At 36.1% G+C, this 16,934-nt stretch overlaps 1 protein-coding gene across 1 annotated transcript; it reads left to right on the top strand.

The window, feature by feature from the left end:
* Window positions 1-6,663: 6,663 nt before the first annotated feature.
* Window positions 6,664-16,894, top strand: LOC147499062 (putative chromatin-remodeling complex ATPase chain). Its single transcript, XM_086560868.1, is given in 26 exon segments — window positions 6,664-6,921; window positions 6,992-7,114; window positions 7,203-7,309; window positions 7,399-7,511; window positions 8,518-8,615; window positions 10,091-10,270; window positions 10,355-10,576; window positions 11,211-11,345; window positions 11,426-11,708; window positions 11,804-11,877; window positions 11,992-12,058; window positions 12,061-12,211; window positions 12,307-12,394; window positions 12,481-12,574; window positions 12,681-12,869; window positions 12,982-13,013; window positions 13,888-13,964; window positions 14,060-14,149; window positions 14,241-14,310; window positions 14,411-14,459; window positions 14,556-14,614; window positions 14,924-15,089; window positions 15,264-15,442; window positions 15,553-15,768; window positions 16,310-16,414; window positions 16,566-16,894. Coding segments are annotated over 26 exon segments (3,192 nt in total). The 5' UTR covers window positions 6,664-6,714; the 3' UTR covers window positions 16,584-16,894.
* The last annotated feature ends 40 nt before the right edge of the window (window positions 16,895-16,934 follow it).

The following is a 16,934-nucleotide window of genomic DNA, read 5'->3' as shown; positions in this document are numbered from 1 at the left end:
CTGTGAGATGATAGTAGAGTATTTGTGGATATTTCCCACGGAATTGTGGCTTAGTGCAATAATATATTGGCACGTGAAAGAATGAAAGTGGTTATGAGATATAATTGAGATATTTCTAAATATTGTGGCTTAGTGCAATAATGTATAAACCCTCTATTATTTTATCCGGATGAGAGATTTGCTATATTTCCCAAGTATTTGTGGATATTTCCCACGAAAGAATGAAAGTGGTTATGAGATATAATTGAATTTCTAAATATTGGCACGTACAAATATATATGAAAATAATGGTTATGAGATATAATTGAGATATTTCTAAATATTGTGGCAATAATATTTGACACGTGCAATAAAGTGGTTGACTTAATTGAGATATTTCTATAGTGGAATTATTATGAATCATAAATGTATGACACCAATAAATTACGAACGAAAATCCTAAAACCCGACTACCACAACTCATGTGATTTGCCCCGGTAGCGCGATGTGATATGATTGGCCCTTGTGTAGGGTGTATATATAAGATGTTGATTGACCCATGTGTTGGGCAATCGTAGCCGAATGGTGGCTTGATTATTCCGTCCGCAAAATTTGAACGAGATGCGCGATATTTTTTGCCGAATAGTGGCAGTACTTACATAATGGCTTTCGTTTGAGGGTTACCTGGTGTGCGGCATCCCGCTCAGGGTAGTTATGCACGCACGGAGTGGTTCATTATGTAAGGGGAGGCATGTGGATGTACATGTTCGGCGTTGGAAAGCGATTGTGGTAGTCAGGGAAACTAGGTAAGACATAAATACGACGTGATTTTAGGGACACACAAAGAAAGTCTTAATTAATATAATTATGGTAATATGTTGTTTAATAATATATCTTTAGATAGATGATTGTATATGGTTTTGCAGACGGGTGGGTCAAATTAATTACTTGTGCAGAGATGACCCACTCTATAATTAAGCATGAAATGAGGTAAGTATAGAATATGCTTGGCTGGTTATTAGCTTGGTTAGAACTTAAGGCGCCTCGTGAAGGAACTAAATGTATTTTTATTATGCATGGTTTTGTCAGTGGTTAGTTAGTAGGAAGTTAAAAAGTCGATTGGAGGAACTATCTGTCTTATTTATTGTAGTTAAGAATGTCGTATTAGTTGTTGGAAGTTAAGGCGCCTCGGTGGAGGAACTAACTGCCTTATAGATTGTGTAAATATATGTTGTATTTTAGGGTTACTCACACCAGCATTTTTATAATGCTGACCCGATTTGCATGTTTGTTTATCGGGTGTGTTCATTAAATGAACACAGTTGATGAGTCTTGACAAGTTTAGTGTTGAAGAAGATTGGTTGCTGCTTGTGGTTTGCGTTAACGTCGCATTTCAATATAGGCCTTGTTTTCCTTTGAGGTGATATAGATTTTCAGTTGAGATAAGGTTATTTGCATTTTCATTTGTAAATTTTTGTAACGAAGATGACTTTTGTTTAAGTTTAAAATTTTTATTGGTTTTTAATTATCCGCATATTTAAACTGTTTATGGGTTTTTTGGAAGTGGAGAGTGCGTCACATCTCGGAGATCGAAGAGTCATGAACAAATAATATTTTTCCTGAATTTTATCGAAATTCGGGGTGTGACAGAATAAGTTTTTATTCCTATAATGGAGAAGACTCCATTAACAACTTACAAGTTTTCTAAACTAAAAACTTGGAATGAATAATTTTGCTTTGCTTTTTACATTTATCTCATGGAATGGAATGATTACCCAACATGAGTGCTTCACTCCAATTCCCTTTAACAAATGGATAAGTGTTCCACTTTGCCTTCCACTTGCCTTTTCTCCATCATTCTTATCTCCACTCATCTTGTCTCCAATTATGAACAAGATAATGAAGATTCCACATCAGTGATGGGGGCTATGTGCTTTGATATGTGGTGGGTTTATGTGGGTCCATGTTAACTTTTACAATTTCACGTCTTCATATAGAGTTTGCCGCACTGATCGTTTTGACAGTTCTTGTGCCGAATTCGAAATCCAGAATTAGGAGATATGCTATTCGGAAGTTCCACTACTTTTTTTGCACTGTTGTCTTCATTTGAACCGGAAATGGTCGGTGTTGAGTCCACGGGCTTTAGTTTGGCCTTTTTGAGCTTCAAATGGGAAAAGATATAAGACATTACGTTCAAACACTTTTTCATGCTAAAACTCAAGTTTTGCTACAAATTTATCGTCAACTGCCGAAACCTGCGAAATCACAAAAATATAATTAATTTACATTTATTAAACACATAATCAACCAATATATAGTGTCTATACGGGCTTATAATACAGTTTTTGGTGCTAATCATCCGACTTTCATACCATATATATTTGAAGTGAAGAAAACTCCATAAGAAGAGAAAATCCATGTAAGGAAGGATATTAATTCATCATATTTATTTGTTTCATCAATATTTCTTTGTTTCTATTATTACATTTCTTGAGTAGAGAAAAATGTAATCCGTCACTTATGTAAAATGAAGCAGTGTAAAACATTGGTTCTCATTTCAGTAGTGTCTCTTGGTTGTAAACACCATAATATCATTTGATTTAAATTTAGGTTTGTAACAAGTAATACTATACTTTGATGCATAACCATGTCAAGTCAATAAGTTGACCTTCCATGTACTGAATATTCCTTTCAGAACTATAATGAAAAACAAATCAGTGTCAATTAAACTACGTGATTTAACGTATGTATTGCTAGTACGTGCATAACACGTGCATGATGTTAGTTGGAAAATAAAACGAGGGGGAGAAAAAACAAGTGTCGTGTTCGACTGCAACCAGGCCTAGCACCCACATAAGTGTTCTTAGGGTGGATCCAGGGGGGGGGGAGAGGATACGAGCTCCAAAAGGAGGCCCGTACGAAAAGAATGTAGGAGTACCATTTGACAATGTTAGACCCCAAGGCCCAAATACCTTCTCTACCTTTTTCACCACTATAACTACGTGGGCCATTATTTTGAGATTTTTTATTTTTTATTATTTTTTAGAAGTTTGTTTGTTCGTTGTTTATGTGGTTTCGAGTGAGTTGTGTTTATATAGTGATGGGGTGTGGAAGTTTTATTGAGTTTGTAATTCGTGTAGTGAGTGAATAGACCAATAAAAATCGAGGATTTGTTTTGGTGAAAGTCAAATTGGGTTGTAATCCGTGTAGTGGATAATGGACCAATAGGTGTATGCGTGTGAAAATTTTAGGGTATTTCATTCATTTCAATAGGAATGTAGGATTTGTTTTGGTCTTGAAAATTTTGAAGTGTGATGTTTTTAAGGGATATTTTGGCTCCAACTCTTGATAGATGTGGTGATTACCCCCATCATCTTTTATTAGTATATATATGACACTTAGCCAAAAAGTTAATTATTAATAAAGTTTAAGAAAATTGAACTAAGGTAATTATATAAGGTTTAACATATCATATGTTATGTGTTCAGTTTTTAATCAACATTATGTGCTACATATATAAATGACGGTTTTAGATAACATTAACAAATTTAAACCCTGAATATTTGGAAAATTATATATATATATATCATCTTAGTTAGCCCAACAATTATTTATTACTTTAAAACTCATGAAATTGAAATTGGGTTATTTCTGAATCATAGGAAATAGTGAACATTAAAGCCCACACGGAGGCACTATAATAGAACAAGCCAAGAGATGTCCACGTATCAATCGCCATTGTTCTCATATCTAAAAAGACTATTAAGATCACAAACTAGTCTTCCTTGACCTTCAACATGCAATATCACCAGTTAGAATTTGCACTACATTGTCGTTTCTAACATAAATTCGGACTTGCAAAAAAGTAACAAACCAATCTGGCCAAACTTTACCACTGGTTTCAAACAAACTGCATGAATTTCCAGTGGCTATCACAATCACATTACTTTCTCGTGGATTAATTGGTCATATGAACCTCACACCGACGTTGTTGTGGCTTCAAGTGGAGAATTTCCAAATCAACGGTGACCCAAATTGACACTCTAAATGGCCCAAACCTTGGTATATATTATGAGTATGAATTCTCAATTCTAGCTAATGCAACTATCATCTCTTCCTAATTTCTAGTAATGTTGACAACTACCGCCATTATGTCAGATATTTGAATTTTTATTTTCTTTAAAGTTTGTGTAGGTTTTGAACGAGTAATCCGCCTAGTGGAGAATAGACCAATAGAAATGCGGGATTTGTTTTGGTTTTAATTTTTTTGAAATGTGAATTATTGAAGATCTTAAGAGATATATTGGCTCAAACTTTTGGGAGAGATGTGGAAATTACCGCCTCTTTTATTAGTATGAGATACCTAGCCCAAACGTTAATTATTAATAAAGTTTACGAAAATTGAACCAGGGGTAATTATGGGTTCAACATATTATGTGTTCAATTTCCATGCATTATGTGCTACATAAGTACATAACCAAACGACAATTTTAGATAACATTAACAAATTTAAACATCACATTATTTAGTTAGCCCAATCGGTTTTTTGTTACTTTAAACCTATATCCGCACTTTTGGGTTGGGCCAACCAACTAATAGCATACGGTTTACAGACTTTGGGCCAAAATATAAGAACCAAACAGAATAACATGAATAGTGCACCCTAACCCATTAATAGGATGGGCTATACATGGTACCAAACAGGGCCTTATGAAATTGAAATTGGGTTAATTACTCGTGTGCATTGTGAATTAGAATTGGAAATTGGTTATTAAATATTCAAAGGTAACAACGCCTATCTAATAATTTGGTCATTGTGATTAGTTACCCCTATTACTAATGAAATTTTGACACAAGTGAAGCGACTTGTACCCCTAGCTAAATATCATCTTCAAAATACATATTGAAAAAGATGCCCAATAAATAATATCGATGAGAAAACCAATATATTGAATGCAAATTATACTCCATAATCAACACAATAAATGTCCAAAACATATGGAACCATAATTTTTGTTTTTTTAAGTTAAGTGGAAATTTTATTGATAACGAGTTTTACAAATAAGGGTGATTTTGAGTTATCCCCCCAAACTTATGTCGCATTTTGTGTTTAATCCCAAATTTTGAAACTTCACAATTAGACCACCAATCTGTCTCAGGCCTATAATAAAACTGTTCATTTTTTTCATAATGCCCAAACTACCCCTTTATTCCCCAACAATATAACCAACTCTCCACACACCTTTTAATTACCTCAACTGAAATTAAGAACAAAAAAATACCCTTTTTATCCAAATCAAATCATCCCCGACCTCAATTTCAACACTTAATATGATTCTAATCAGATTAACAACATATACACAAGCAATAAACAAACATCGAAATTACAGCTAAACGAAACAACAATTTACCTTGAATTGAGCGGAAATGAGATGTAGAGACAGGGAATTGAGTTGGGCACTCTGGTATTGCAGCAAAGAGAGAGAAAATAATTTGGGGAAATTGGGGATTTTTTTTAAGAGGGAAAAAAAGCTTTTAGGGATTTGAGGGGAAAAACAATTTGCTCCGCAATTTTCTTGAAAGGGTAGTTTGGGAGAAAAAATGAACAGTTTTGTTAGAGGTCTGAGACAAATTGGGGGGGTCTAATTGTGAAGTTTCAAAATTTGGGGGTTAAACACAAAACGCGACATAAGTTTGGGGGGATAACTCAAAATCATTCTACAAACAATTATGACAAACGTGGAATAAATTGTGCTGCAAGTCATTTATGAATAACAAATATCACTACATGGATGTTTGTTTTATTTTATTATTATTATTATTTTTTTTTAAAGTTTTGAATGAGTGGGGAGGTGTGTTTATATAGTGGCGGGCGACTGGGTGTGGAAGTTTTATGGGGTTTGTAATCCGTGTAGTGAATGAATGGACCAATGAGGAACGAGGATTTGATAACAGTACATGTTTATGTTTTGTTGAAGAGTTCATCTATTTCGAGGATATCCTCATAGGGACGAAATCCGAGACCGTTGGATGTGTGATCCAACGGTCCGAAAATAAAAAACAAACTCACATTCTCTCTCTTTCTTTTTGTTTTTGATTTTCGGACTGTTGGATCGCACATCCAACGGTCTCGAAACCCTCATCCCTATGAGAATATTCTCGCCCGGTAAAACAAAATAAGATAAATTAAAACAAAAATGAGTTCATGTGTTATTTGTTCAATTTCAAATTAGCATTATTTATGTGCTAAAAATATTTAAAAAATCACATTACATTATAATCGAAATAAATATTTGGAAAATTATGTATAATCGAAAAAGAATTAACGATCTTCGATGATAAGGGCGATCTTGGACAAAACCAACTTGGTTGGTTTCTGTCTGTCTTTCCTCAACTTCACTCTCATTTTTTCTTCACCCCCAATACCTTTTCTCCTTCACCCATCTCTCTCCCCCGCATCACCCAACTCTCTCTCTCCCCCACAGCTCACTCCCCCACTGCCACGCAGTATACTAATATCTCTATTATTTATTACTTTATTCGCGATTAGTTACCCTTCTACTACTGAAAATTTTAACACAAGTTCATTAAAATATCAGCTCATTTGTTACGGAATTTCGCCGTGGCATAATAAAACTGGCGGGAATTTACCCCTATAAGTCCCACTAATTCCCACCCGGCAAACACCAAAAACTTTTCCATTTCTATTCTGCAAAAAAAAAAAACTCAAACAAAATGGCGAAGAAAAAATCCGAAACATCTTCCGATTCAAATTACTCAGATGAAGAAGAAGAAGAGAAGAACGAAGAGATCAATGAACAAGAAGATGAAGAAGAGCTTGAAGCAGTTGCTAGAACAGTTAGTTCAGATGATGATGATGATGATGATGAAGATGATGTTACTGGTGCTGATCTTGGGAGTGATCAGGATGACGTGGAAGAGGTAAAGTTTAAATCTTTTTGTCAATCTAGTAGATTTTTTGTCGTTGGTAATTGGCATTTTGGGATTGTAGAATGTGGGGAAAGCTGAGATTGGAAGGAAGGAAAGAGCGAGGTTGAAAGAAATGGAAAGGTTGAAGAGACAGAAGATTCAGGAAATATTGGATAGTCAAAATGCTGCTATTGATGCTGACATGGTTTGTGAATTGTTTTTAGTTTGAATAGTTTTATTGTTCTATGGAATGTGTGAATGTGTGTTTATAATGATTACATTTATATGAGCAGAATAATAGAGGAAAAGGGAGGTTGAAGTATCTTTTGCAGCAAACTGAGATTTTTTCTCATTTTGCTAAAGGTAGTAAATCTGCATCACAGAAGAAACCTAGGGGAAGGTAATTTACTTCGCTATTACGAATAATTTTGATATAATAATAATTTGATGAAAATAGATTGGTGAATTGTAGTTACACTTTTTTGGCAGGGGTCGTCATGCTTCCAAAGTGACTGAGGAGGAAGAAGATGAGGAATACCTGAAGGAGGAAGAAGATGATTTTTCAGTTGCGGGAAGCACACGGTTGGTGACACAGCCTTCTTGTAAGTATTTGCATGCCAACCTTTTATTTTTGTTCTCGTTTATAAACCTCACTATGACTGTAGGCCATAAAGGTTTGCAAATTGTAGAATATATCCAGATATTTTGATATTTGATTTCACCATGGCTACATTAGTTGCACATCAAAAAGATCATTAAGGAGGATATTTAAAAAAACAGAAAAAGAAGGAAGAAACAGAATTATATGTCATTGAAGGTATTTTTAACTGAAAAAGGATTTAAAAAAAAAACCGAAAGAACAAGAAGGAAGAAACAGAATTATATGTCATTGAAGGTATTTTTAACTGCCATAGTTGTGTTCATAAGGATTATATGGATCAACTGTCTTTCGTAAAAATTCTGTATTATTCCTAAAACAAATGAAAAAGGTTGCCCCTATGAATCTGTGAACTTCAGAGGCTTGCATCCACTCTTTCTATAACTTAGTGCACTGTGGTTTAAATGATTATGTGTTTCAACGTAGATAGCGTTTTGCTACCATTACTCCATTGCAATGCATTAGTGATTAGCTCTTAGTGCTCTTATGTTGGAGTTATGGATATAAAGGAGATTTGTATACTTGAAAATGAAGTTTTTTCTTACTCCTTATATCTAAGTCAAAAACTGCTTTTTCGTGAAGTCTCACGTGGATCTTTTAGAAGTCCTATTGTGAGGATATTTTATTCAGTTGGAGTGACATTGTATATTGTGTTTTGGTGGTTGTTATCTGACAGCCAAGTATTTTTTTTTTAGTATATACATATATATTTCATTGTAGTTGTTGACTGAGAGCAGGGAGAGTCGTCCTTATGTTGAGGGTTAGATGCTACTTTGTGTGGCTTCCTGTTGGTCTGGCCTTTTTCTTAAGGCGTTTTGTCTAGTATTAAGCTATGCAATTTGATTGTTTGTTGTGTGTCATACGTACAGTAAGTCTTTCTCCAACTGCTAAAAAAGTTCATCATTTGAATAATTACCAAGTTTTATCCTCCATGCTGGTCCCTTCCGCAGGTATCCAAGGGAAGATGAGAGATTATCAATTAGCGGGATTGAATTGGCTGATACGTTTGTATGAGAATGGCATCAATGGAATCCTTGCCGATGAGATGGTGTGTATCGAGATGCATTCAATCCTATCATACTTTATATATGTTACTGTGGCTATCTTTCTCTCTCATACACATACCCAAAGCAGTTTTTAATACTGAATATATATCTAATGTAGTGTTTGCTCTGTCTTTTCTATCTTGAATGGTAAACCTCATCTACTACTTTATATAGCTAATAAAGCTGTTGTTCTATGAAGCATGGACATCAATTGAAGTGTCCAGGTTAACAATAAAGGAGAAGTAGGTTAAGAAGGCCTACATTACAAGAAAAAAGAAATATAAATACATTTACAAGAAAGGAATCAACATAAGAAAAAAACCAAGAAATGCACCATAACCCAATGTCTATGAACATGAGACGATCCCACCTAGCTACAAAAGACTCAAGGAAATATCCTCTAAACTCTTTGAAGACTTTAGACCACCGAAATAACAAAGTTTTTATTGATGGAAGCTGATATGCCATCAAAGTGACGATGGTTTCGCTCCAGCCACCCACATGATCACAAAAGGTAATAAGCTCTAAAGGCTATTTCCGGAAGAAGGGAAAGGACCATGACCCCAACCTTGAAGCAAATCTATACCCAGCCCGGGAATACCCAAGTCACTTCCAGAATAACAGAAAATTAGGAGACACACTATGGTGTGTTCAACATGTGTCAGAGGAGTGTCCAAGTTTTTTATATGGGCACCTCCTCATTTTTGGAGTGTGTGTACTTCCTATTTCTGGTTGTTCAGTAGGTGTTGAAGAGTTTAGTCTTTTGGGCGGATACACCACATGGTTCATGTATTCCACTTGATTTATGTATTAGTGGTTCTAATTTTCACATGGATTTAATGCTTGCCACATCTTAATCTTCACCGTCATCCTAGCCCGCAATCTTGGCTACCAAAAGTATTCCTATGCTGTGATTATATTCCATGACAACCTCTACTCCTGATTGATGTGATTCAGTTTGACGAGAACGTGGAGTGCAGGCATTGTCAATAAATTATATCTCTTGTAACAAAATAATTCTCTTGTTATATTTAGTAACTCTTAAGTCTTAACCAACAAATCAATCCAAATATTTGAGCTTCTGTTGATCCTGCCAACTGTAGAGTTAATATTGACAGTCAGATGCCAACTAATTTCAGTACCTATTAAAGGGCTCAACCATTTCACTAGAGTTTGGCCCTAAACATGGCTCGGTCAAGGGGACTAACAGGTAGAATTAGGTTGACGAAAGATAAACGAGATGAGATGATTTAAGGAAAAAAAAACTCGGGAAAAATGACTAGAGAAGTTTACCTAAAAGGAATATTGATCCCTGTTGATAAATCTTAGATGAAGGATAAGGGAAAGGATATTCCGATAAAATGTAAATAGACCTATCCTAACTAGTTGATTCCTCTCTCTGGTTGTTATTAACCATTGTAGGGTCTACTGTTTTCCACACATCTGGACTGATGATAAATTGTATTAACTGCTCCAGGGACTTGGTAAGACATTGCAAACCATATCTCTACTGGGATATTTGCACGAGTTCAGAGGTATTACTGGCCCTCATATGGTGGTTGCTCCAAAATCCACTCTTGGCAACTGGATGAAGGAGATTAAACGCTTTTGTCCTGTTCTGCGTGCTATAAAATTCCTGGGAAATCCAGAAGAGAGGGTAAGCTACTGAGTAGTTTGTTAAGTTCCTGTTATGAATGTCATTTAGCATATATATTTACAATACACTACTGTGAATTTGCAGAGGCATATACGTGAAAAACTGCTGGTGGCCGGGAAGTTTGATGTCTGTGTCACTAGTTTTGAAATGGCAATCAAAGAAAAAAATACGTTACGTCGCTTCAGCTGGCGCTATGTTATTATCGACGAGGCTCATCGAATCAAGAATGAGAATTCACTTCTTTCAAAAACAATGAGGCTCTACAGTACTAATTACCGCCTTCTCATTACTGGAACACCTCTTCAGGTACTTAAATATCTCTTTCCAGATGTAACAGTTTAGTTTGAAATAAGAAAGCAGGAAACTAGAATAACGCGCAATTGTTTGTCCGATCTAGTCGCCCCTTTCCCTTCATTATAGTATAGGTGAACGTCGGCTTCTGAACTATGGCCTTGATTAGGATGAGCTATTTGATAAGAGAAGCATTCACGGGCTTGCTACATGTTAATTACTAATACTTAGCTTTATTAACTCCTGTGGACTCTTCTTTTCTCTGGATGGTTCCCTCTGGATGACGCATCACATTAAAGTTCTTGTGGTTTGTAATGTATGTTTATGTCCACACCATCACACTGTAGTTGTATTATTTACTTCCGAAGTTAAGATTGATGATGTATGTAGGATACCTCATCCTGCAACTGGTCACACAACCTATCTAATACTTACACACTTTATCTAATACTCCACGTAAAAAGTGGAACTCAATAGGAAAGTTCCATTGGGTATTTCCATCATGTAGAGGATGACCATCATGTGTCTCTATATTCCTAACGGTTCCAGTTCTTCCTGATACACAATAGATAATAGAAAACCACTTTTTCATTTTGTCCTAGTGTTCTGTATTACTTTGATGTTGATGAGGCTTTAATTTTTTGGACAGAATAATCTTCATGAGCTATGGTCTCTGCTTAATTTTTTACTTCCGGAGATTTTTAGTTCTGCGGAAACTTTTGATGAATGGTTCCAAATATCTGGCGAAAATGACCAGCAAGAAGTTGTTCAACAACTTCACAAGGTAAAACTTCTACCTGCATAGCAGGCGATAAACATTTTGTTGACTTTAGTTGACTCAACAACTTTCTGTGCTTCTTGAAGGTCCTTCGTCCATTTCTCCTCCGAAGATTAAAGTCTGATGTTGAGAAAGGTTTACCCCCTAAAAAGGAAACAATACTTAAGGTAGGGATGTCCCAATTGCAGAAGCAGTTTTACCGAGCTTTGTTGCAGAAGGATCTTGAGGTTGTTAATGCTGGTGGAGAGCGTAAACGTCTTCTGAATATAGCTATGCAGCTTCGTAAATGTTGTAACCATCCATATCTATTCCAAGGCGCTGAGCCTGGCCCTCCTTATACTACAGGAGACCATCTTATTACCAGTGCAGGTATATCTTATTTCTGTAATGCTTCTGGATTTATTGGGATTTAATGATCAATCAACTTACTTCCAATTTATCCCCCCTCCCTCCCTCCACCAAAGGGAAAATGGTTCTTTTGGATAAGCTACTTCCAAAGCTGAAAGAACGAGATTCGAGGGTCCTAATATTTTCCCAGGTCAGTATTTGTCCCATGCTCTGTGGTGTTTTACTTTTCTCAAAATAGTTCTCATTCATGGTGTAGTGATTTCCTTTTAAAATTTGGCCTTTGGCACATTTACTTTGTAATTAGATGACTAGACTGCTGGACATTTTGGAAGACTATTCAGTGTTACGTGGGTACAAGTACTGCCGAATTGACGGAATACTGGTGGAGAAGACCGTGATGCTTCCATTGAATCCTTCAACCAGCCGGGAAGTGAAAAATTTATCTTCTTATTATCTACAAGAGCAGGTGGCCTTGGTATTAATCTTGCCACTGCAGATGTTGTCATTCTTTATGATAGTGATTGGTGAGTTATAGCATCTTCTGGTACAAATTGCTCGCTACTTTGGTATTTACTAATCTACCCATTTGCTCCTCATTTTCATGTTACACGTGATACAGGAATCCACAAGTGGATTTGCAAGCACAGGACCGTGCTCATAGAATTGGTCAAACTAAAGAAGTTCAAGTGTTCCGTTTCTGCACAGAGGTTCAGTTTTTGACTATCTATATACTTTATTCCAGCGGATACCAGTGTTTTCTTAATTCTCATCCTCTTAATTTATGATGATTCAGTATACTATAGAAGAAAAAGTAATTGAGAGGGCTTACAAAAAACTTGCACTTGATGCTCTTGTGATCCAACAAGGTCGATTAGCGGAACAGAAAAGTATGTATCTTATTGATAAAGCTTCTATGCTCAATTATCAGTGCCACATGGTTTTTTATTATATATATTCACTTCCATTATGCTTCCATGATGGCTTTTTCTGCAGCTGTTAATAAGGACGAGCTGTTGCAGATGGTGAGGTTTGGTGCTGAAATGGTTTTCAGTTCCAAGGATAGCACTATCACAGATGAGGATATTGATAGAATCATAGCAAAAGGAGAAGAGACAACTGCTGAGCTTGATGCTAAGATGAAGAAATTTACAGAAGACGCAATTAAATTTAAAATGGATGACAGTATGTATAGTTGCTTGGGGGTTGGGAGTTTTCACTAATTACAGTTTCCTCATACCAATCTCTCTCTCTCTAAACTCCCCCACCTGATAGTTATGTCTTCTGTTTTGCACAGCTGCGGAATTGTATGACTTTGACGATGAAAAGGTAGAAAGTTTTTTATATGTTTCATCTACCTTTTTGTTTTAGTATTTTTGTTTAAGTAATTAGGGATTAGGCAGATCCCAACCCGTGTTTTGCTTTAATTACAAGATACAAGGCACCTTAGCATCTTCTTCTACAATATGTTGCAGTTTAACATCCCAATAAAATACATAAGAAATTCCCCATTACATTTAGCTTGCCAAGTGATCAGAAAACTTTTGTTGGCCTCCCTATGTGTGTACAATCTCCAAGCAGTCTAACTGAAGTAGCCAGGTGACAGCAGTATGTGGGGGGAGGGATTCTGGTTCATAATTTGCATGGTCGAAAGTGAACCTGAAGCAACTCTAACTCTATTGCTTAGTTTACATCCCACCCACCCAACTTCAATTGCTTTTAGCACCTGAGAGTTGGTCTTGTTCCTTGTAAGCCAACAACACCTCACCTCTTGAGCTCCTGATCATACCACGAAAGTCAGCATTGGTACTCTAACTGAACTATCTTTTTTCATTCTTACCTCATGGTCCGATGATATGTCCAATGAACAAGTTGTGACAGTAGTAGACTTGTTTAAAAGTTCAAGTCCCTGTTTAGTGCAGTAACCTGGTTTTAAATGTGTCTTGAACTTCAGCAAGTTGTGTCTGTAGGTAAATCTTCATCCGCTCATCATTCTGTGTAATCAGATCACAGTTGTTGTGCTTATGTTTGAATCTCCTGGAATTTCGGTCTAGCCATACTGCACTCACTGAAGAGGATATAGATGCTTCAATAATCTCTTTATTGGTCGTCTTATTGTCTTAGTAAATTGGTATTTTTATCTACTTGAGGCTAAGTGAATTGATCTTTTCAGAATAACATTAATCTCATATTTTGAATGAAGGATGAAAGTAAGTTTGACTTCAAGAAAATTGTTAGTGAGAATTGGATTGAGCCGCCAAAAAGAGAACGGAAGCGCAAGTAAGTCGTGTTCTTAATTACAGTTATGCAGCTAATGCTCTTAATAATATTTGGTCTTCTCTTATGAACCTGGTTGCTATCTACACTTTATGTAGTTATTCGGAATCTGACTACTTCAAGCAAACAATGCGTCAGAATGGTCCAACAAAACCCAGAGAGCCACGAATTCCTCGCATGCCTCAGTTGTAAGTCTTCCTTGAATTCTGGTATTTTTGATCACTACTAGTGCAGTTGGTGTAGATCAGCAGCTTTATTCATATGGGCTTATCATTTCAGGCATGATTTCCAGTTCTTCAACACTCAACGACTTAGCGAATTGTATGAAAAAGAAGTTCGATATCTCCTGGTTGGTTCCCTCTAAGTCCCTTTACCTTCTTATCGGTTTATCAGTAGGTTCCCATCTCGTAGTGTTAGGGTTTTATAGTACCTTGTTCTGTGTTTTTCAGCTAAAGAATCAGATGAAGGACACAATTGGTGATGGAGATGAACCTGAGGGTATTTCATTTCTCATTCTTGTTTAAGCTTATATGTTAGGTCCTGCTATAATAAACTTACTATGCTGATATAAGCAATCACATATTTTTATTTCAGATCTGGGGGATCCCTTGACTGCTGAAGAACAGGAAGAGAAGAATCAGCTATTAGAAGAGGTGAGTGGAATTTTGTGGTACAACCGTACAAGTGTTGAAGTCTCTATCTTTGAAAAGGGTTTAGCATTTTTTTTTTAAAGATTTATTTATGGGATATTTCTCGAGGGCGTCTAAGGGTTAGAGCTCTTTTATTTAGGGTGTTTTTATTTGTAATTCTTATTTTCACACACACACACACATAGATGTGTGAGAGGAGGTCGAAAATCACTGTCCATTTATCATTATCACTCTTCTTCTCCATATTCTCATCTTTTTCTCTTATGGAATAGCTAAAATGTAACTTGACTGTAATGTACGGGTGCATTGCAGGGATTTTCTACATGGACTCGGAGAGATTTCAATACTTTTATCCGGGCTTGTGAAAAATATGGCCGAAATGATATAAACAGTATTGCATCTGAAATGGAAGGAAAAACAGAGGAGGAAGTAGAAAGATATGCGAAAGTTTTCAGAGCAAGATACAAGGAATTAAATGGTAATTTGGTTTTGTTCATCCGTTCAGTTGGATGTCAGTTTGAAAACTTTCCACTCATACTTTGATGATTAGGTTGTTTATGTTAAGTATTCAGAATTTTATGCTACTCAGTTGCTCTTATGCAGGGTCATTAACGAGGAAATGAAACAATTGTTGTTTTGGTTTTCTCTCCAGATTATGATAGGATCATCAAAAACATTGAGAGAGGCGAGGCAAGAATCTCAAGGAAAGACGAGATCATGAAAGCAATTGGGAAGAAGTTGGATCGATACAAGAATCCCTGGTTGGAACTGAAGATTCAATATGGCCAGAATAAAGGGAAGCTCTACAATGAAGAATGTGATCGTTTTATGGTGATCTTTTCACATCACTCCTTACTACCTTTTTTTACCCCTAAGGGCATGAAATTGTTTAAGTAAGCTGTAAGAAAACCTATATTATTTTATTTACTGTTATTCCTCAGTTATGCATGGTTCACAAGCTTGGGTATGGGAACTGGGAGGAGCTCAAGGCTGCATTTCGAACGTCTCCATTGTTTCGTTTCGATTGGTTTGTAAAGTCCCGAACCACTCAAGAACTTGCGAGGCGCTGTGATACCCTCATTCGGTTGGTGGAGAGAGAAAATCAAGAATTTGATGAGAGGGAGAGACAAGCTCGGAAAGAAAAGAAGCTTGCCAAGGTGGAAAATATTATGTTTTATTTCATTAAATTTTGGGTGTTTTTAGCTTCTGAGCTTTTCACTAGTGTTAGTTATTTTGTATCTATTTATATCCTCTTTGTTGATGGTGGCATGGTTGAGATAAAATGGGGGCTGAGCACTGAATCCTGTAATGATTATTGGTGTTGGTGCTCAATTATCCGCAATACATCCTTCAAAGATTTCAATTTGATTTGATCTCGTTGTCTTTGTTTTCATTCTATCCAAGTATTACGGATTATGAAGATTTTAGAAACTTATGATGCTCTACAGTCCTTTTCAGTTTGCTTTTGTTATTTTCTACTTCAACTTGATGGTATGATGCTGTATTTTAGTCTCACAAGTTTTATACAACCTACCATTATATTTACTATTTGATATTTTATATGGTATTGTATTCATGTGCACTAATGTATGGTTACGGTGTAGCGTTGCACAAGAATCAGATTCTATGGTTTGATTAGTATTTGTATAAAACTATTGATGTAGTTGCCTCTCAGTTTGTTCTTTGTTTGATTTGTAGAATTTGACACCTTCAAAGCGAGGTACGCCGAGACCTCCAGCTGACAGCCCTCCTTCGACTTCAAAGAAACGAAAGCAATTGTTGGCTGATGATTATGGGAGCTCCGTAAGTTTTCTGTTTATTTGCATACTTCTTTGACATTTTCCTTAATTTGGAGCTTTTGTTGACTTAGTGTGTTCTAAGAGCTCATAGTTGTTTGCTTAGAATTTGTTAAAGCTGATTCAGGTCCTTGTTAATCCTGGCTTTCTTGTTACAGGCAAGGCGGAGGAAGTGATTTCAGGAAACACAATATTTATTATTTGGGTTCTTAGTTTTTGTATCTAACCACGAGGTTCTGATGAGGCTTTTGACCGCAACTTCTAGTTAACACATCACAGCCTCACTTGTTACTGGATTGTAATCCATCCATTTTGGAGGAGGTATTCCAATAAATAGAGCAGTAAAATATTGTAATAGTCGCAGATTTGGTTGTATTGTACAACAGTTGTAACCACAACACTAATATATTGAAGATCGCTTACTTAGGTGCCTTTAATCCACGATTTTGGTGCTATATAATGAATCCGGTCACCATTTGTTGTTCCATATTGCGATGCAAGTGTTGAAGTAGTTATGGCGTTCTCTG

This window comes from Coptis chinensis, chromosome 5, assembly GCF_015680905.1.
Source record: "Coptis chinensis isolate HL-2020 chromosome 5, ASM1568090v1, whole genome shotgun sequence".
Lineage (NCBI taxonomy): Eukaryota > Viridiplantae > Streptophyta > Magnoliopsida > Ranunculales > Ranunculaceae > Coptis > Coptis chinensis.
Note: the sequence above shows the minus strand (reverse complement) of the source record. Positions and strands in the feature narration are given on the sequence as shown.